General features: G+C 71.7%; 4 protein-coding genes across 4 annotated transcripts; 3 read left to right on the top strand and 1 right to left on the bottom strand.

Moving 5' to 3' along the window:
* The first annotated feature begins 658 nt into the window (after positions 1–658).
* Positions 659–5,967, top strand: VASP (vasodilator stimulated phosphoprotein). The gene is made up of 13 exons (XM_066208604.1): positions 659–725; positions 2,591–2,762; positions 3,255–3,423; positions 3,525–3,588; positions 4,065–4,096; positions 4,219–4,439; positions 4,522–4,622; positions 4,701–4,746; positions 4,861–4,894; positions 5,087–5,132; positions 5,216–5,285; positions 5,401–5,458; positions 5,539–5,967. Exons 1-13 carry the CDS (start codon positions 721–723, stop codon positions 5,574–5,576), a joined length of 1,056 nt encoding a protein of 351 aa, XP_066064701.1. The 5' UTR covers positions 659–720; the 3' UTR covers positions 5,577–5,967.
* A 258-nt stretch (positions 5,968–6,225) lies between these two features.
* Positions 6,226–8,092, bottom strand: OPA3 (outer mitochondrial membrane lipid metabolism regulator OPA3). The gene is made up of 2 exons (XM_066208605.1): positions 7,931–8,092; positions 6,226–6,721 (listed from the first exon to the last, which is right to left on the bottom strand). The coding sequence occupies exons 1-2, from the start codon at positions 8,070–8,072 to the stop codon at positions 6,243–6,245; spliced, it is 621 nt and encodes a 206-aa protein (XP_066064702.1). The 5' UTR covers positions 8,073–8,092; the 3' UTR covers positions 6,226–6,242.
* A 5-nt stretch (positions 8,093–8,097) lies between these two features.
* LOC136305347 (gastric inhibitory polypeptide receptor-like) lies at positions 8,098–13,407 on the top strand. The gene is given in 14 exon segments (XM_066208601.1): positions 8,098–8,231; positions 8,705–8,948; positions 9,023–9,110; positions 9,189–9,313; positions 9,315–9,491; positions 10,399–10,502; positions 10,974–11,127; positions 11,551–11,704; positions 11,927–11,987; positions 12,071–12,140; positions 12,229–12,317; positions 12,845–12,983; positions 13,155–13,196; positions 13,277–13,407. Coding segments are annotated over 14 exon segments (1,704 nt in total). The 3' UTR covers positions 13,400–13,407.
* Positions 13,408–13,825: 418 nt separating this feature from the next.
* On the top strand, positions 13,826–17,000 carry FBXO46 (F-box protein 46). The gene is made up of 2 exons (XM_066208598.1): positions 13,826–13,895; positions 14,638–17,000. The coding sequence occupies exon 2, from the start codon at positions 14,683–14,685 to the stop codon at positions 16,435–16,437; it is 1,755 nt and encodes a 584-aa protein (XP_066064695.1). The 5' UTR covers positions 13,826–13,895; positions 14,638–14,682; the 3' UTR covers positions 16,438–17,000.
* Positions 17,001–18,420: the final 1,420 nt, after the last annotated feature.

Genomic DNA, 18,420 nt, shown 5'->3' on the forward strand with positions numbered 1-18,420 from the left:
ACCGGGAACCGAGCACCGAGAGTCGGCAACCGGGAACCGGGACCCGGCACTGAGCCCGGGGCTCCCCAGTGTCCCCCCAGTCCCTCCCAGTGCCCAGAACCGGAGAGCTCGGGGTGACACCGGGGGACACCGGGGGACACTGGGGGGACACTGGGGGACACTGGGGGACACCGGGGAGACACTGGAGGACACTGGGGGACACTGGGGGACACCGGGGGACACTGAGGGGACACTGGGGGACACCGGGGGGACACAGGGGTGCCACCGGGGGGACACTGGGGGGACACTGGGGGACACTGGGGGTCACAGGGTGACACCGGGGGACACTGGGGGACACTGAGGTGACACCGGGGGGACACAGGGGGACACTGAAGGACACTGGGGGACACTGGGGTGACACCGGGGGACACTGGGGGGACACTGGGGGACACTGGGGGTCACAGGGTGACACTGGGGGACACTGAGGTGACACCGGGGGGACACTGGGGGACACTGGGGTGACACCGGCGGTGACACCGGACGTTACTGGTCCTCGACGGGCCCCGCGCGCCGCCGTTGCCGCTCTGGGGGAGGCCCGGGGGCAGCTCCCGGTCGCCGTTACCGGGAGGGGCGGGGTCGGGTGGGCGGGGCCAGGCCCATGAGGGCGGGGCCTCTCGCCGGGACCGGCGGGTCCGGCCTCCGCCGCCACCGGAAGGGCCCGGACCGGCCGCCGCCGCCAGCATGAGGTGAGCGGGGGTCGCTGCTGGGAGCACTGGGAGAGACTGGGAGCGACTGGGAGGAACTGGGTGGAACTGGGAGCGACTGGGAGCCCCGCCCGCCGGTGCTGGGGGGGCTGCGGGAGGCGATACCGGGAGCGGGGGGCACCGGGGGTCGGTACCGGGGGCGCTGGGAGCGGGAACTGGGCGAACGGGGTTCGGTACTGGGAGCACTGGGAGCGCCGGGGGTCGGCACTGGGAGCACTGGGAGCACCGGGAGCGCCGGGGGTCGGCACTGGGAGCACTGGGAGCACCGGGAGCGCCGGAGGTCGGCACTGCGGGCACCGGGAGAACCGGGAACGGGCACCGGGCGGCCCCGCCATCGGTACCGGCGGCGGTAACGGGCGCCGGGGGCGGCGGGCGGCGCCGGTAACGGGCACTGGGAGAACTGGGAACGGGGGGAGCCGGAACTGGGAGCGCCGGGAAGCGGCACTGGGAGCGCCGGGAGAAGCGGGAAGTGGCACTGGGAGCGCCGGGAACACCGGGAACCGGGGCTGGGACTAACTGGGGACACCGGGAACCAGGGCTGGGGGCACCGGGAATCGGTACTGGGAGCACTGGGAGCACCGGGAACCGGGGCTGGGGGCACTGGGAGAACCGGGAACCAGGGCTGGGGGCACCGGGAATCGGTACTGGGAGCACCGGGAACCGGGGCTGGGGGCACTGGGAGAACCGGGAACCGGGGCTGGGGGCAACTGGGGACACCGGGGACACTGGGGACACCGGGAATTGGTAGTGGGAGCGCCGGGAGCACCGGGAACCGGGGCTGGGGGCACCGGGAATTGGTACTGGGGGCACGGGGGACACCAGGAGTTGGTACTGGGAGTACTGGGAGCACTGGGAGAACCGGGAACTGGAGCTGGGGGCACTGGGAGCGCTGGGAGGGGGCACTGGGGTCACTGGGAGCACTGGGAGGGGACACTGGGGTCACTGGGGGACACTGGGAGCACTGGGAGGGGACACTGAGGTCACTGGGAGCACTGGGAGGGGGCACTGGGGGTCACTGGGAGGGGACACTGGGAGCACTGGGACGGGCACTGGGAGAGGACACTGGGAGGGGGCACTGGAGTGGCTGGGGGTCACTGGGAGCACTGGGAGGGGGCACTGGGGGTCACTGGGAGGGGACACTGGGAGGGGGCACTGGGGTGACTGGGGGTCACTGGGAGCACTGGAGCCCCCGAGGCAGTGGGGGAGGAGTTGCCGGGGCAGAAGAGGAAGGAAAAGGGGAGCCCGCGGGAGGTTTTGGGGTGCGGGGGGGCATTTGGGGATGTCCGGGGGGGGGCCCGACTCGGGGGGTCCCCGATCCCCACCCCGGGGAGGTCCCTGGAGCACCCAGAGGTCCCACACTGGGGGGGGTCGATCCCAAATTTGGGAGGGGTTCCAGCCCCAGTTTCGGGGGGGGTCCGGCTTCTTTTGGGGGGAATCCCCAAGTTCGGGGGTGGCTCCCGCCCCGCCCTTTTGTGGGGGGCTCCATCCCCATTTGGGGGGGTCCAGTCCCCATTGAGGGGGTCCAGCTCCATTTGAGGGGGGGGTTCATCCCCAATTTTGGGGGTCTCTCCATCCCCATTGGGGGGTCAATCCCCAACCCCGGGGGTCTCTCCATCCCATTTGGGGGTGTCCCTATTCCCTTTGGGGTTCACCCCCAATCCCGGGGGTCTCTCCATCCCCATTGGGGGTGTCCCTATTCCCTTTGGGGTCGATCCCCAATCCCGGGGGTCTCTCCATCCCCTTTGGGGGTCTCTCCATCCCCCTTTGGGGGTCCATCCCCAACCCCGGGGCTGTCCCCACGCCCACCCGGGGGCCGTCCCCCCGTGTCCCCGCCCGTGTCCCCGCAGCGAGCGCGCTGTGTGCAGCGCCCGGGCCGCCGTGCTGCTGTACGAGGAGGGCCAGAAGCTGTGGGTGCCCGCGGGGGGGGCCCCGCAGAGCCCCAGCTGTGTCCAGCTGTTCCACCAGCCCGCCACCAACGCCTTCCGCCTGGTGGGGCGGCGCCTCGGGCCCGAGCAGCAGGTGGGGGGCACCTGGGGGCACCTGGGGGGTCACGGTGGGGATGCGGGGGCCCGGGGGGGCTCTGTGGGAAATCCCGGGATTTGGGGAGGGGGCTTCCTGTGACCCCTTTGTGATCTTGGGGGGGACACCTGTGATTTTGGGGGGCTTCCTGTGGTTTTGGGGGGGTCCCTGTGGTTTTGGGGGGGTCTCTGTGGTTTTGGGGGTCTCTATGGGACACCCCTGATTTTGGGGGGGTCTCTGGTTTTGGGGGGGGGGAGCTCTGTGGAACACCCCTGATTTTGGGGAGGGGGCTTCCTGTGATCCTTCAATCCCGGGGACACCCCCATGACTTTGGGGAGGGGTCTCCATGGGGCACCCACGGTCGGGGGTCCCCCTTTGTTCGGGCTGGGGGGGGGGCTCCGTGATTCACCCCGACTTTCGGGGGTCACCCCGCGGTCCTGGGGGGTCTCTGCACCGCTCACCCCCCCCCCCCTCCCCGTGCCCCCTCCCCAGGTGGTGCTGAACTGCCCCCTGGGCCGGGGGCTGCGCTACAGCCAGGCCACCCCCCAGTTCCACCAGTGGCGCGAGGGGCGGCGGGTCTGGGGGCTCAGCTTCGCCGCCCCCCCCGAGGCCGCCGCCTTCGCCGCCGCCGTGCTGCGGGCGCTGCAGGCGCTGGAGCAGGGTCAGTGACCGAGCGGGGGTCCCGGGGGGGGGTCCCCGAGCCCCCTGTGTGCCCCCCCGCCCCCCCCCGGGTCACCCACGTGTGTCCTCGGCCCCCCCCAGGGACGGCGCTGAGCTGGCCCGAGCTCGATGGTTCCGCCCCGGAGCAGCCGGAGCAGCCGGACAGGTGAGGGGGGGGCACCGGGGCTGGGGGGGGGACACTCGGGGACACCGAATTTGGGGGGGGGACACTCGGGGACACCGAATTTGGGTGGGGGGGCACTCGGGGACACCGAATTTGGGTGAGGCGGCACTTGGGGACACCGAATTTGGGTGGGGGGGCACTTGGGGACACCGAATTTGGGTGGGGGGGCACTCGGGGACACCGAATTTGGGTGGGGGGGAACTCGGGGACACCGAATTTGGGTGGGGGGACACCGAATTTGGGGGGGGGGGCACTCGGGGACACCGAATTTGGGTGGGGGGGACACCGAATTTGGGTGGGGGGGCACTCGGGGACACCGAATTTGAGGAGGGGGCACTCGGGAATCGCGAATTTGGGGAGGGGGGGACACAAATCTGGGGAGGGGGACACCGGGTTTGGGGAGGGGGGCACCCGGAACCCCTCCCGGGGGGGTTTCTGACCCTTCCCCCCCCCCCCAGGCCGGTGATGGACGAGTCCGAGCGCCGCGCAGGTGGGTGAGGGGGGGGCTTCAACCCTGAGCCCCCCACCCCAAAACCAGGGGGTGTGTCCCCCCCATCACTGACACCCCCCGCCCCAAATTTCTGTTTTCTCTCCCCCCTCCCCTCCCCCCAGGACCCCCGGCCGCGCCCCCCCCGCCCCCCGGCCCGCCCCCTCCTCCGGGCCCCCCCCCGCCCCCCGGGCCCCCCCCAGCCCCGGGGGTCCCCCCGGCGCCGCCATTGCCGGGGGGGGGCGGCCCGGAGGGGGGGCCCGGGGGAGGTCCCGGGGGGGTCCCCGGGGGGGTCTCGGGCTTCGCCGCCGCCATCGCGGGGGCCAAACTCAGGAAAGTGGGGAAGGTGAGTGCGGGTGATTGCTTCATTAATTAACGGCGGGGGAGGGGTGAGGGGGGTCACTGCTCACCCCGTGTGCCCCCCCCAGGATGAGACCCCCAGCGCCCCCGGCCCCCCCCCAAAAGCGGAGGGAGCCCCCCGGGGCGGGGGGGGGCTGATGGAGGAGATGAGCGCCATGCTGGCCCGCAGGTGAGGAGGGGGCGGCGCACTTTGGGGGGGGGGGTCCCCCCTCAATTCCCACGCTGACCCCCCCTCTTCCCCCCCCAGGAGAAAAGCCACGGAGACGCCAAAGAAGGACGATGACGTCACCAACGTCAGTACCCCTCAATAACAATTTTGGGGATGGGGGGGGTCCTGTCTCCCCCAGCCCCCTCCCCAAATTTCGGGGTCACCCCCTCCCCATTTTTTGTTCCCCCCCCCCCCGCAGGAGGAGGCGGAGCCGGCGAGGACGGCGGCTGCGGGTGAGCGCGCGGACCACAACCCCCAGCATGCACCGCGGCGGGGGCGCGCGGGGCACGCCGGGAGCTGTAGTCCCGCAGCGCTGAGGGGAGGGAAGGGGGGCGGGGCTTGCGGGGAAGGATATGGGGAGAAATTTGGGGAGGGGGGATTGGGGGGTCGAGCCCCCCCTCCTCACCCCCTGCGTGTCCCCACAGAGCCCGTGCGGAGACCCTGGGAAAAATCCAGCTCCACCTTGCCCAGGTGGGTTTTGGGAGGGCGAGGGGGGGGATTTGGGGGTGAGGGGGGGTCCGCGGGGGTCCCAAATTCATTATTTCCCCCCCCAGGATGAAATCGGCCGTTCCAGCCGCCCCCCCCGAGCCCCACAGTGAGCTGGACCTGGAGCGGTTCAAACTGGTACCGGCCTGGGGGGGGGCCTGGGTGGGTTTTGGGGGGTCTGGGGGGGGTTTGGGTGGGGTGGGGGGCTCAGGGGTGCGGCCCCCCCCTCACCCCGTGCCCCCCCCGTGCCCAGGAGCTGCTGGAGGAGGTGCGGAGGGAGCTGCACAAGATGAAGGACGAGATCATAGAAGGTTTGGGGGCGTGGGGGGGAAAATGGGGAGGGGGTCACGGTGACACCGACCCCCCCGACCCATTCTGTGTCCCCCCCCAGCGTTCGTGACGGAGCTGCGGAAGCGGAACGGGCCGTGAGCCCCCTCCCCGCGCCACGGGCCCGGATTTGGGGGGCTTTGTGGGGGGGATGGGGGATGTGACCCCCCCCCGTCCGCCCCCCGAACCCCCCCCTCACCATTTCACCCCCTCACCGCCCCTGGGGGGGCTCCGGGCCGCGCCCCCCAGGCTGTGCCTTACCGGCAGGGGGGCCCCGAGCCCCCCCACACTGTGCCCCCCCCTCACCGCCGAGCCAGGACCCCGGATTTTACACTGGGGGGGGAGGGGGGACCCCCCTCCCCCTTTTCTACACCTCCCCCCTCCCCCGGGGTCTTTTTTAAGCCACTTTTGGGTTTTTTCACTTTATTTTTGTTTGGTTTTTTTTGGGGGGGGGTGTCTCCCCCGCCCAGCACCAATAAAGTTTTCTATGGGACCCTCGTGGATTTGGGGGGGAGGTCCCGGAGGGAGGGGCTCCGAGGGGGGCAGGGCTTTAATGACCACGCCCCCATATGGGGAAACTCCGCCCACTCCACCACGCCCTTAGCGCCTGTCTGTCAATCACCGCCCTCCTCATCTGGCCCCGCCCATTGTAGCGGTCACACCCAGCTCCAGGCCGCGCCCAGCGGACACACCCAAGCTGACCACGCCCAGACATTCCCGCTAGCCCCGCCCCTTAAAGGCACCGCGGGCAGAACACGAAAAACGCTTTTAATGCGTGGGGGTGTGGCCTGTCGCGACAGGGGCGTGTCCAGAGCCCTGGGGGGCATGTCCAGAGCCGGCAGGGGCGGGGCCAGCCCCACCAGCAGCAGCAGCAGCGGTGACATTCACAGCTTGGGCGGGGGCGTGTCCTGAGGTTCCCTGGGCGTGTCCGGCCCCTCCCTGGGCGTGTCCGGCCCCGCCCTGGGCGTGTCCCTGCGCCCGCAGCTGCTCCAGGTCGCTCTGGAGGCGTTCCAGGCCCTGCCGGAGGTCGCTGAGGGTCTGCTCCAGGTGCTCCTCGCGGCGCCGGCTCTGCCCCGCCTGCCGCAGGTACTCCAGGTAGAGGCAGAGCCCCCCGACCCCGAAGACCAGCGCCTCCCCCAGCAGCTCGGCCCCCAGCTCGGCCGCCGCCTCCTCGTTCAGGGGCTTCACGGCCGCCCCCCGGAAGCCCAGCAGCCGCATCTTGGTTCGCATCTCCACCCAGTGGTAAACTGGAGAGAAGGGGGGTCAGGGGGCACGGCCAGAACCGGGGCGGGGGCGGCCCCAGGGTCGGCGAGATGTTCCCCCCGAAAGGAGGCCCAGATCGCCCCAAAATCCGGCCACAAATCCCCCCAAAATCCGGCCACAGATCCCCCAAAACCCCGTTCTAAATCCCCCAAACTCCGGCCACAGATCCCCCCAAAATCCGGGCACAAATCCCCCAAAATCCAGTCACAAATCCCATAAAATCCGGCCACAAATCCCCCCAAAATCCAGTCCTATATCCCCCAAAATCCGGCCACAGATCTCCCAAAAATCCGGGCACAAATCCCCCCAAAATCCGGGCACAAATCCCCCCAAAATCCAGTCCTAAATCCCCCAAAATCCGGCCACAGATCTCACCAAAATCCGGGCACAAATCCCCCCAAAAGCAGCCACATGTGTCCCGCCAAACCAACCCTAGATCCCTCCCGAAATCCTGTCCCAGATCCCCCCAAATCCAGCCACAAATTCCCCAAAATCTGGCCACAGATTCCCCAAAATCCGGCCACAAATCCCCCCAAATCCAGCCATAAATCCTCCCCAAACCAACCCCCGATCCCCCCCAAACCCCTGTCACAGGTTCCCCCCAAAAGCCACCCCCAGATCCCGCCAGTTCCACCCCCAGATTCCCCCCGAACCAGCCCCAAATTCCCACCTCCCCAAATCCATCCCCAGACACCCCCCAAAACAAAATCCCCCACCAAATCCATCCCCAGATCCCCCCCAAATCACACCCCTCCCGGAATAGTGTCCCCAGGTGTCCCCAGTGTCCTTGTCACCCCCCAGGACCCCCCGGACCCCCCACTCACTCCCACTAGGCAGACCAAAGGTTGGAAGGAGGGGCTGGGGCAGAGTCCCCCCTGTGTCCCCAAGTGTCCCCAAGTGTCCCCAGGTGTCCCCAGTGTCCTTGTCACCCCCCAGGACCCCCCGGACCCCCCCTCACCCCCACTGGGCAGACCAAAGGCCGGAAGGCGGGGCTGGGGCAGGGTCCCCCCTGTGTCCCCAAGTGTCCCCAAGTGTCCCCAGGTGTCGCCAGGTGTCCCCACGCCCCCATGACCCCTCCCCGACCCCTGTCCCTCAGGCGGGGCGGGGCCAGGCGCGGCCGGGGCGGTGTCCCCGCGGACCCCGCGGTGTCCCCCGGGTGTCCCCGATGTCCCCAGGCCGGGGGCGTCACTCACGCTGGGCGGGGGGCAGGCAGATGTAGGTGCGGAAGAAGGGGGAGGCGCGCGCCCCCGCCTTGATGCGCGCGGCCAGGGGCCGGCTGAGCTGGCGCGCGCCCAGCGTCAGCAGCTTGGCCAGCGGGAACGCGCCCGCCACCATCCTGGGGCCGGGGCGGCGCGCCGCGATGACGTCATCGCCCGGGGACACGCGCGCGCACGTGAGGGGGCGGGCACTGGACACGCCCCCTCCGCACGGGGGTTTGGACGCGCCCCCCTCCCTCCTCGTGGGGCGCCCCCTGGTGGAGGCGAGCGACCTCCGGTGGGGACACGCCCCCTTTCCCTTGGGACACGCCCCCTTCGCTTCGGGACACGCCCACGCGGGTCGGGGTGCTGAGGGACACTGGGGGACACTGGGACACCTGTGGGGTCACACCTGAGGGGCACCGTGGGACTCTGGGGGACACTGGGACACACCTGGGGGGACACTGGGACACACCTGGGGGGACACTGGGACACCTGTGGGGACATTGGGGACACACTGTGGGACATCGGGGGACACTAGGGGACACGTGAGAGACATTTGGGCACACCTGGGGGACACTGGGGGACACTGGGACACTTGCGGGGGACCCTGGGGTACAGGTGGGGGACACCTGTGGGACCCCGGGACACCCATGAGGACGCTGGGACACACCTGGGTGACACCGGGACCCTCATAAGTGGTACTGAGACCCCCGCGGGTGACACCGTGACCCCCCCGGTGACACTGTGACCCCTCTTGGCGACATCGAGGCTCCTCCCGAGCCCCCCCCGCCCCTCCCGGGGGCGGTCCCAGCTCGCGCCGGTGCCACCCGAGGGTGACAAAGCCACGCGCGGAGCCGGCAGCGGTGACACGGGCTGGGGACAGCGACACCGCAACCCGCGCGACAGCCGGGACCCTCCAGGGGACACTCGGGACCCTCCAGGGGACACTCGGGAACCCCCAGGGGACACCATGGGCCAGCAGGCAGCGACCGCCGCCCCGCCTGGAGCAGAGGTGAGACCCCCTCGATGTCCCCCGGTGTCCCCCCGCTGTCCCCGCTGTCCCCACTGTCCCCACTGTCCCCCCAGGAGCGCTCCGCCCAGGCCACCGTGGCCGCGTGGCGCCAGTACCGCCAGGCCTGCGAGCTGCACCTGCGCCTGGCCCCGCCCTCCTCAGGTGAGCCTCGGGGACACCGCGGGGGACACCGCGGGGGACACCGCGGGGACACCCCCTGACCCCCCTGTGACCCCCCAGGGCCCGTCTGCAACCGCAGCTTCGACCTGTACGCGTGCTGGGGTGACGCCGTCCCCAACAGCACGGCCACTGTCCCCTGCCCCTGGTACCTGCCCTGGTACCACCGAGGTAACGCGGGGACAGCGGCGGTGACCCGGGGATGTCCCCGCCGCGGGGACAGCGGGTGACAGCGCTGTCACAGTGCAGGGCGGCGTGGTGGCGCGGCGCTGCGGCCCCGACGGGCGCTGGGTGACAGACGACAGCGGCAGGACCTGGCAGGACAACACCCAGTGCGAGGACCTGGCGCAGGTGCAGCCGCTGCAGGTGGGGGACAGCCAGGGGACAGTGAGGGGACACGGCGCGGACGACGCAGGGACGCGGCAGGAGTAGAGGAGGGACAGAGAGGGGACAGAGAGGGGACAGTGCAGGGACAGCGAGGGGACAGAGAGGGGACAGAGAGGGGACAGCGCAAGGACACGGCGGGAGTAGAGGAGGGACAGAGGGGGACAGCGAGGGGACAGAGAGGGGACAGTGCAGGGACAGAGAGGGGACAGAGAGGGGACAGTGCAGGGACAGAGAGGGGACACGGCGGGGTCAGCCATGGGTCAATGCGGGGACACGGCGGGGAACAGCGCGGGGACACAGTGCGGCGACACCGCGGGGTGCCACCACGCCGGCAGGCGCCACGCGCCCGTCCCTGTGTCGAGCTCCGTGTCACACTGCGCCCCGCGTGTGTCACACTGTGCTCGCTGTCACACGGCGCCCCGTGTCGTGCTGTGCCCCGCGTGTGTCACACCGCGCGCTCCGTGTGACACCGTGTGGCGCTCCGCGGCGTCGCGCCGTGCTGGCACATGTGTCACCCCCCCCCCCCCCCCGTGTCCCCCGTGCCGTGTCGTGTCCCCTGCCGTGCCCGGTGTCCCTTGCTGTCCCCATGCTGTGCCATGTCCCCGTGTCCCCCTTTCCCCCTTGTCCTTGTGTCCCCCTGTGCTCCCGTGTCCCCCTGTCCCCGTGCCCCTTGTCCCTGTCCCCTGTCCCCGTGTCCCTGTCCCGTGTCCCTATCCCTGTCCCCGTGTCCCCGTGTCCCTTGTCCCTGTCCCTGCCCCGTGTGTCTGACCCCGTGTCCCCGTGTCCCTTGTCCCGTGTCCCTGTCCCCGTGTCCCTGTCCCCCGTGTCCCCCGTCCCCCCCGTCCCCGTGTCCTCTGTCCCTGTCCCTGTCCCCGTGTCCCCGCAGCGCCAGGCCTGGCTGCTGGAGCAGTTTCGCCTCCTCTACACCGTGGGATATTCGCTGTCCCTTGTCGCGCTGGTGGTGGCGCTGCTGCTGCTGCTGCTGCTCAGGTACGGGCACACCTGGGGCACTGCCACACCTGGGGGCTGATCACACCTGGGGGGCTGCTGGTCACACCTGGGGCACTGCCACACCTGGGGGCTGATCACACCTGGGGGGCTGCTGGTCACACCTGGGGCACTGCCACACCTGGGGGCTGATCACACCTGGGGGGCTGCTGGTCACACCTGGGGCACTGTCACACCTGGGGGCTGATCACACCTGGGGGGCTGCTGTGACACCTGGGGCACTGTCACACCAGGGGCACTGTCACACCTGGGGGGCTGCTGGTCAAACCCGGGGCACTGTCACACCTGGGGGGCTGCTGTCACTGTCGCCCCCACGTGCTGTCACCCCCCGTGGCAGTGTCCCCCGGGGGTGTCCCCGTGTCCCTGTCCCCAGGCGCCTGCGCTGCCCCCGCGGCAGTGTCACCCAGGGATGTCCCCGGGGGTGTCCCCGTGTCCCCGTGTCCCCGTCCCCAGGCGCCTGCGCTGCACGCGGAACCTGATCCACGCCAACCTGTTCGTGTCCTTCGCGCTCCGCGCCGCCGCCATCCTGACCCGGGACGCGCTGCTGCCGCACGGCCACCGCCGGGGACAGCGACACGGCCATCCCCTGCAGCTGCTGGGCATGCAGGTGGGCGCGGGGACAGCGCGGGGACACCTGCGGGACACCCTGGGGACAGCCTGGGGACACCCGCGGGAGCGGGGGACACCTAGGGACACCTGCGGAATGGAGGGAACAGCCTGGGGACACCTGGGGACACCCACGGGAGGGAGGGGACACCCATGGGAGGGAGGGGACACCCTGGGGACAGCCTGGGCACAGCCTGGGGACACTCTCGGGAGGGAGGGGACACCCATGGGAGGGAGGGGACACCCTGGGGACAGCCTGGGCACAGCCTGGGGACACTCTCGGGAGGGAGGGGACACCCATGGGAGGGAGGGGACACCCGCGGGGCTGGCTGTCACCCACCGCCGGTGGCCGCGCGGGGTCGCCCTCCCGCGGGTCGGGGACAGCGGGAGGGGACAGAGGGAGGGGACAGCGGTGTCGCCGCAGGCGGGCCCCGCGTGCCGCGTGGCGCAGAGCGTGGCCCAGTACTGCGTGGGCGCCAACTACGCGTGGGCCATGGGCGAGGGGCTGTTCCTGCTGCGCCTCCTGCTCGCCACCTCCGGCCGCCGCTGCCTGCCCGCCTTCCTGCTGCTGGGCTGGGGTGTGTCACCTGTCTCACCTGTGTCACCGTGTCAGTGCGTCACTGTGTTACCGTGTTATTGTGTTACCTGTGACACCTGTGTCACTTGTGTCACCGTCACCATGTCAGTGTATCACTGTGTTACCTGTGTCACCTGTCAGCTGTCACCTGTCCCCCCGTGTCGCCCGTGTCCCCTCCCGTGCCTCTGTGTCCCCCCTAACCAGGTGCGCGTCCCCTCCCCAGGTGTCCCCGTGCTCTTCGTGGTGCCCTGGGTGGTGCTGAGGTACCTGTACGAGAACGAGGGGTGAGCGCACCTGTCCCCGCGCTGTCCCCGCCCCTGTCCCCCCCCCCCGAGGGGACACAGGTGACAGGGGCGGGGCCCCGCAGGTGCTGGGAGCGCAATGAGAAGGTGGCGGTGTGGTGGGTGATCCGCTGTCCCATCCTGGTCGCCGTCGCGGTGGGTGACATCGCGGGGGCGGGGGGGGGTGGCAGTGTCCCCGGGGTGTCACCGCAGGTGTCACCTCAGGTGTCACCTCGCCGCCCAGGTGAACTTCGTGGTGTTCGTGCGGATCGTGCGGATCCTGGTGGCCAAGGTGCGCGCGCACCAGGTGTCCCGCGGGGACACGCGCCTCAGGTGGGGACACGGGGACACCTGGGGCAGGTGGGGGACACCTGGGGGGACACGGGGACACCCGGCACGGCTGGGGACATGGGGAGGGACACGGGGACACCTGGGGCAGGTGGGGACACCTGGTGCCCAAGGGCTGCCCCATCCCTGGGTGTGTTCCCAGGTGTGACCCCATGACCGGGCTTGTCACCAGATCTCCCTGGGCGTGTCCCTAAGGGTGTCCCCGTGCCCGGGGCTGTCCCAGCAGTGTCCCCGCGGTGTCCCCGTGTCCCCATGTGTGTCCCTGTGCCCGGGGCTGTCCCAGCAGTGTCCCCGCGGTGTCCCCGTGTCCCCATGTGTGTCCCTGTGCCCGGGGGTGTCCCCAAATCTCCCTGGGCGTGTCCCTAAGGGTTTCCCCGTGCCCGGGGGTGTCCCTGGGTATCCCCAGGTGTGTCCCCAAGTGTCCTCCCAGGTGTGTGCCCGTGCCCGGGGCTGTCCCTGGGTGTCCGCAGGCGTGTCCCAGCCGTGTCCCCGCCGTGTCCCCGTGTCCCCAGGCTGGCGCGCTCCACGCTGACGCTGATCCCGCTCCTGGGGGTGCACGAGGTGATTTTCGCCCTGGCCGGGGAGGGCGAGGGCGGCGGCGGCCTGAGGCTGGCGCGGCTCTGCCTGCACCTGCTGCTCACCTCGGCGCAGGTGAGGGCACACGGCGACAGCGGGGACAACGGGGGGACACCCGGGCCAGGTGGGGACATCGGGGGGCACACGGGGACAGTGCAGCGGGGCTTTATTGGGGTTGATTCGGGGGGCAATGGAAGCCCCAGGAGCCCCCCCAAGGTGTCCCCGTGTCCCCCCCTCCCCGCCCAGGGCCTGGTGGTCAGCGTCCTCTACTGCTTCACCAACAAGGAGGTGCGTCACCGGCCGGGCGCGCTGTCGCGACACGGCGCCACGGTGTGGCGCCGTGTCGCGACATGCCCGCCCTCCCGCAGGTGCAGGCTGAGGTCCGCCGGGGGTGGCAGCGGTGTCGCCTGGGCGTGCCCGGCCCCCCCAGGGCCCCCCCGAGGGGTCACTCCCGGCGGGGGCAGCGCCCGGTGGCCGAGAGCGGCTGCTGAGGGGAGGGGGGCACCTGGGGGGGCACCTGGGGGGGCACTTGGGGGTGCTGGGGGGCACCTGTGGGGTCTGGGGGACACCTGTGGGGTCTGGGGGGGACACCTGCGGGTGCTGGGGGGCACCTGTGGGTGTGGGAGGGCGGGTCTCCAAGAGTTTGGGGTGCGGGGGGCGGTTCTGGGTGAATTTGGGTGTTAGGGGGGGCCTGGGGGCCTCTGACACCTTGGGGACACCGGGGGGGGGCGGGTCCCCAGGTTTGTACCCTAAAAATAAACCAACCACATGACACCCAGGGGTGATGCGAGGTCATTGCGGGCGGGGGCAACTACGACTCCCAGCACGCCCCGCGGCGCGGCGCCGAGCGGCACGGCGGGAGCGAACTACGGCTCCCGTGAGGCGCCGCGCGGCGCAGGCGCGGGGCGCGGCGGGCACGGGCGCAGGCGCGGCGGGGCACCCCGGAAGCGGCCGGAGAGGCGGAGCGGCCGCGCCCGGCACTGCCCGGTGAGCGGGGGAGGGGCGGCGGCACCGGGTGGGGCCCGGCCGGCGCGGGAGGGGGAGGGGCGTGGGCGCGGAGCGTCGCGGGACGACCCCCGGGGAGCGGCCGGGCCCGCGGCTCGGTGGCTGAGAGCGGCCACGGGGCCTAACGGAGGGCACGGCGGGGGCTCGGGGGGGGGGATCCCGGTGCGACACCGAGCCCCGGCGCGGGGGGGGGGACGGGGCCGCTCAGCCGCCGCGCGGGGGGGCGCCGGGTGGGTCCGGTGACGTCCCCGCGGCCGCGGCGCGGAGGGGCCGGGCCCCGTAACGCGTCCCCCCCGCCGGGCACCGGCGCCGGTTCCCCCCCGGGCCCCCCCCGGGCCCACGCGGGACCGGGACCGGCGGCGCGGGCCGGGCGGGGCCGCCGTGCCCCGCCCCCTCCACGCCCCGCCCGTCGCTCGGGACACGCCTCCCGCCGCGCCGCGCGCCGCCGTCCATATATGGGCACGGCCCGAACGCCGCGCGCTGATTGGCCGCCGGTCCGGCGCGCGCGGGAGGGAGGCGTTAAACGGGCGGGGCGGGGCGTGGCCGCCGCCGCGCGGGGCGGGGCGGGGCGCGAAGAGGGGCGGGGCGCGGGGGTGGGCGGGGCTGGGCGGCGGCGCGCGTGGGACGCGGGCGCGGCCCCGCGATGTCCCCGCGTGTCCCCCCCGGGTGTCCCCGGCGCGGGTGTCCCCGCGCGTCCCCGCCGTCACCCGCCGTCTCTCCGCAGGCCCGGGCGGCCCCGGCGGCGTGGCCGTGCCATGCGGCGGCGCTGATGGAGCCCAGCGCCTTCCCGCAGCTGCAGCTGTGGTGCCCGCGCCCCTTCGGCACCTTCTCGCAGAACAAGCCATGCGCCCCCGCCGCCGCTCCCGCGGCCCCCCGCAAGCCCCTGGGCGGCTGCCGCCCCTCGGAGAACACCCCGCCCGAGCCCCCCGAGCCCGGCCCGCCGCCGGCGGCCGCGGCCGAGGACGGGCGGGTGCTGCTGGACACCTGGTACGTGATCAAACCCGGCAACACCAAGGAGAAGGTGGCTTTCTTCGTGGCGCACCAGTGCGGCGGCGGCACCGGCGGCGGCGGCACCGGGGGCGGCCGCGCCAGCACCATGAAGGTCAAAGGCAACTGGGGCAGCGACAGCTCCAAGGCCAAGCGGCGCCGGCGCTGCTGCCACGACCCCAAAGCCGCGCCCTGGGCCGCCAGCTCCGGCGACACCGGCCCGAAGGACACTGCTAAGGACACCCCCGCCGACACCGACGGCGGCGGCGACGCGCCGGACCTGCTGTCCGTGGCGGAGATGGTGGCGCTGGTGGAGCGGCGGGCGGCGCTGGCCCTGCAGAGCCTGCCCCGGCCCTGCGGCGCCCCGGCCCCGCTGGTGCTGCTGGAGGCTCCGGGCGGCCCCGAGTGCCGGCGGGTGGCGGCGGCCGTGGCGCAGTTCGAGTCGCAGCAGCAGCACCGGGAGCGCGCCGGGGCCCGGCCCAACGGGCTGTGCCGGGGAGGCGCCGCCGCCGCCGCCGCCGAGTGCGCCCCGGGAGCCGCCGCCGCCACGGCGGGGCCCGGCGAGGTGCGCATCGCCTTCCGCATCTCCAGCGGCCGCGAGCCCCGCGCCGCCACCGCCGCCACCGCGGCCACCGGCGCCGGCCCCGAGCGGCCCCGGGCGCTGGGCGCCAAGGACCAGATCACCTGCGACCTGTACCGGCTGGTGAGCCCGGCGCGGGCCGGCGTGGGGCTGCTGCTGGCCGCCAAACCGGGCGACAAGGACGGCTCGGACGAGGCGGCGGCGGCGGCGGCGGAGCCTCCCGGGGCCTCCGCCGAGGGCGTGACGGCAACGGCGTCGCCGCGGGACTGCGCGTCCGGTTTCCACGTGGACGTGGTGGTGACGGGCGTGGTGGACCAGTGCGTGTTTTTCGGCAAGGACAGCGCCAAGCAGGTGACGGAGGAGACGGTGCGGCTGCCGGACGAGCCGCCGCCACCGGGGCAGCTCTTCCTGCTGCCGGGGCGCCACGAGGAGCCGGCGGCAGCGGCGGTAACGGCGGCGGCTGCGGCGGGCCGCGAGGCTCCCGGTGACCCGGCGCTGTGCCGCTTGTACCGTCACGTTTCCCACGACTTCCTGGAGATCCGATTCAAGATCCAGCGGCTGCTGGAGCCGCGGCAGTACATGCTGCTGCTGCCCGAGCACGTCATGGTGAAGATCTTCAGCTACCTGCCCACGCAGGCGCTGGCCGCCCTCAAGTGCTCGTGCCACTACTTCAAGTCCATCATCGAGACGTTCGGCGTGCAGGCCACGGACTCGCGGTGGAACCGGGACCCCCTGTACCGGGACGACCCCTGCAAGCAGTGCAAGAAGCGCTACGAGCGGGGGGACGTGTCGCTGTGCCGCTGGCACCCCAAGCCCTACCACCACGACCTGCCCTACGGCCGCTCCTACTGGATGTGCTGCCGCCGGCCGGACCGGGACGCGCCGGGCTGCCGGACCGGCCTGCACGACAACAACTGGGTGCACCCGGCCCAGGGCCGCAGGGAGGACGGCAGGTGAGGGACGGACGCACGGACACACGGATGGACGGACGCACGGACGCACGGACGGCTCGGGGGAGGGGCGGGAAGGGCCGCGGAAGGATGGAAGAGAAAAAAAAAAGAGAACAAAGGAACGGAAAGGCCGAGCGTGGAAGCGTGGAGGGGACGGGCGGGGATGGGGTGGACGCGCCCGGGAGTGGCCGCGGGGGCGGGGACGTCACCGCGCTGGTGGCCCCGAGGAGGGTGACGTTCCCTGCAGGGTGGTGTCCCCACGGAGGACAGTGGGGACAACCCAATGGTGGCCCCGAGGAGGGTGACGTGCCCTGCAGGGTGGTGTCCCCACGGAGGACAGTGGGGACAATCCAGTGGTGGCCCCGAGGAGGGTGACATTCCCTGCAGGGTGGTGTCCCCACGGAGGACAGTGGGGACAACCCAATGGCGATGTCCCCAACTGGGCCCTGGAAGGACGATGTCCCTCAGAAGGTGACATTCCCCTCCAGGGAGGTGTCCCCAGGGAAGGGGCTGGCCCCACAGGCCAGGGTGTCCCTCGGAACGGTGACAACCCTGCCCAGGTGACAGCCCCACAGCAGGGCTGGTGGCACTGGGCGGGGCGGCGGGCCCAGAGCAGGTGACACGAGCCCCACGGGCTGTCCCCGGTGCTGTCCCCAGCTGAGGTCACCTGTCCCGGAGGTGGTGACATCACACGCTGACACCCGAGGGGGTGGCAGTTGCGAGGAGGATGGTGTGGCCACCCCCTGTGTGTCCCTGTTAGGTCCTCCCATGTCCCTCTGTCCCCCCATGTCCCTCTGTGCCCCCCCTGTGTCCCCGTGTCCCTCCCGTGTCCCTGTGTCCCGGTGTCCCTGTGTGTCCCCGTGTCCCTGTGTCCCCGTGTCCCCCCCGTGTCTCCCCCGTGTCCCTGTGTGTCCCCTCTGTGTCCCGGTGTCCCTGTGTGAACCCTCTGTGTCCCCCCTGTGTGTCCCCTCTCTGTCCCCCCGTGTCCCTCTGTCCCCGCCGTGTCCCTGTGTCCCCTCTGTGTCCCGCCGTGTGCCTGTGTCCCCTCTGTGTCCCGCTGTCCCCCTGTGTGTCCCCCTGTGTCCCCCTGTGTGTTCCCTCTCTGTGTCCCCCCATGTCCCTCTGTGTCCCCTCTGTGTCCCGGTGTCCCCTCTGTGTCCCGGTGTCCCCCTGTGTGTCCCCCCGTGTCCCCCTGTGTCCCTGTGTCCCGGTGTCCCCCTGTGTGTCCCCCCGTGTCCCCCTGTGTCCCGGTGTCCCCCTGTGTGTCCCTTCTCTGTGTCCCCCCGTGTCTCTCTGTGTCCCCCCGTGTCCCGGTGTCCCCCTGTGTGTCCCTTCTCTGTGTCCCCCCGTGTCTCTCTGTGTCCCCCCATGTCCCTCTGTGTCCCCTCTGTGTCCCGGTGTCCCCTCTGTGTCCCGGTGTCCCCCTGTGTGTCCCCCCGTGTCCCCCTGTGTCCCTGTGTCCCGGTGTCCCCCTGTGTGTCCCTTCTCTGTGTCCCCCCGTGTCTCTCTGTGTCCCCCCGTGTCCCGGTGTCCCCCTGTGTGTCCCCTCTCTGTCCCCCCGTGTCTCTCTGTGTCCCCCTGTGTGTCCCTTCTGTGTGTCCCCCCGTGTCTCTCTGTGTCCCCCCGTGTCCCCCTGTGTCCCTGTGTCCCGGTGTCCCCCTGTGTGTCCCCTGTGTGTCCCTTCTCTGTGTCCCCCCGTGTCCCCCTGTGTCCCTGTGTCCCGGTGTCCCCCTGTGTGTCCCCTGTGTGTCCCTTCTCTGTGTCCCCCCGTGTCCCCCTGTGTCCCTGTGTCCCCCTGTGTGTCCCCCCGTGTCCCCCTGTGTCCCTGTGTCCCGGTGTCCCCCTGTGTCCCGGTGTCCCCCTGTGTGTCCCCCCGTGTCCCCCTGTGTCCCTGTGTCCCGGTGTCCCCTCTGTGTCCCGGTGTCCCCCTGTGTCCCTGTGTCCCGGTGTCCCCCTGTGTGTCCCCTCTCTGTCCCCCCGTGTCCCCCGC

The sequence above is a fragment of the Chamaea fasciata genome, unplaced genomic scaffold (assembly GCF_029207755.1).
Source record: "Chamaea fasciata isolate MVZ Bird 193981 ecotype frontalis unplaced genomic scaffold, bChaFas1.0.hap1 SCAF_371, whole genome shotgun sequence".
NCBI classification, from domain to species: Eukaryota; Metazoa; Chordata; class Aves; order Passeriformes; family Sylviidae; genus Chamaea; species Chamaea fasciata.

Coding starts and splice junctions, on each gene's coding strand:
- FBXO46 (XM_066208598.1), top strand. CDS start 14,683: ATGGAGCCCAGCGCCTTCCCGCAGCTGCAGCTGTGGTGCCCGCGCCCC.
- VASP (XM_066208604.1), top strand. Junction 4,747..4,860: donor AGGACGATGACGTCACCAAC/GTCAGTACCCCT, acceptor CCCCCCCCGCAG/GAGGAGGCGGAGCCGGCGAG. Junction 5,459..5,538: donor GAAGGACGAGATCATAGAAG/GTTTGGGGGCGT, acceptor GTCCCCCCCCAG/CGTTCGTGACGGAGCTGCGG.
- OPA3 (XM_066208605.1), bottom strand. CDS start 8,072: ATGGTGGCGGGCGCGTTCCCGCTGGCCAAGCTGCTGACGCTGGGCGCG. Junction 6,722..7,930: donor CTGCCTGCCCCCCGCCCAGC/GTGAGTGACGCC, acceptor CCTTCTCTCCAG/TTTACCACTGGGTGGAGATG.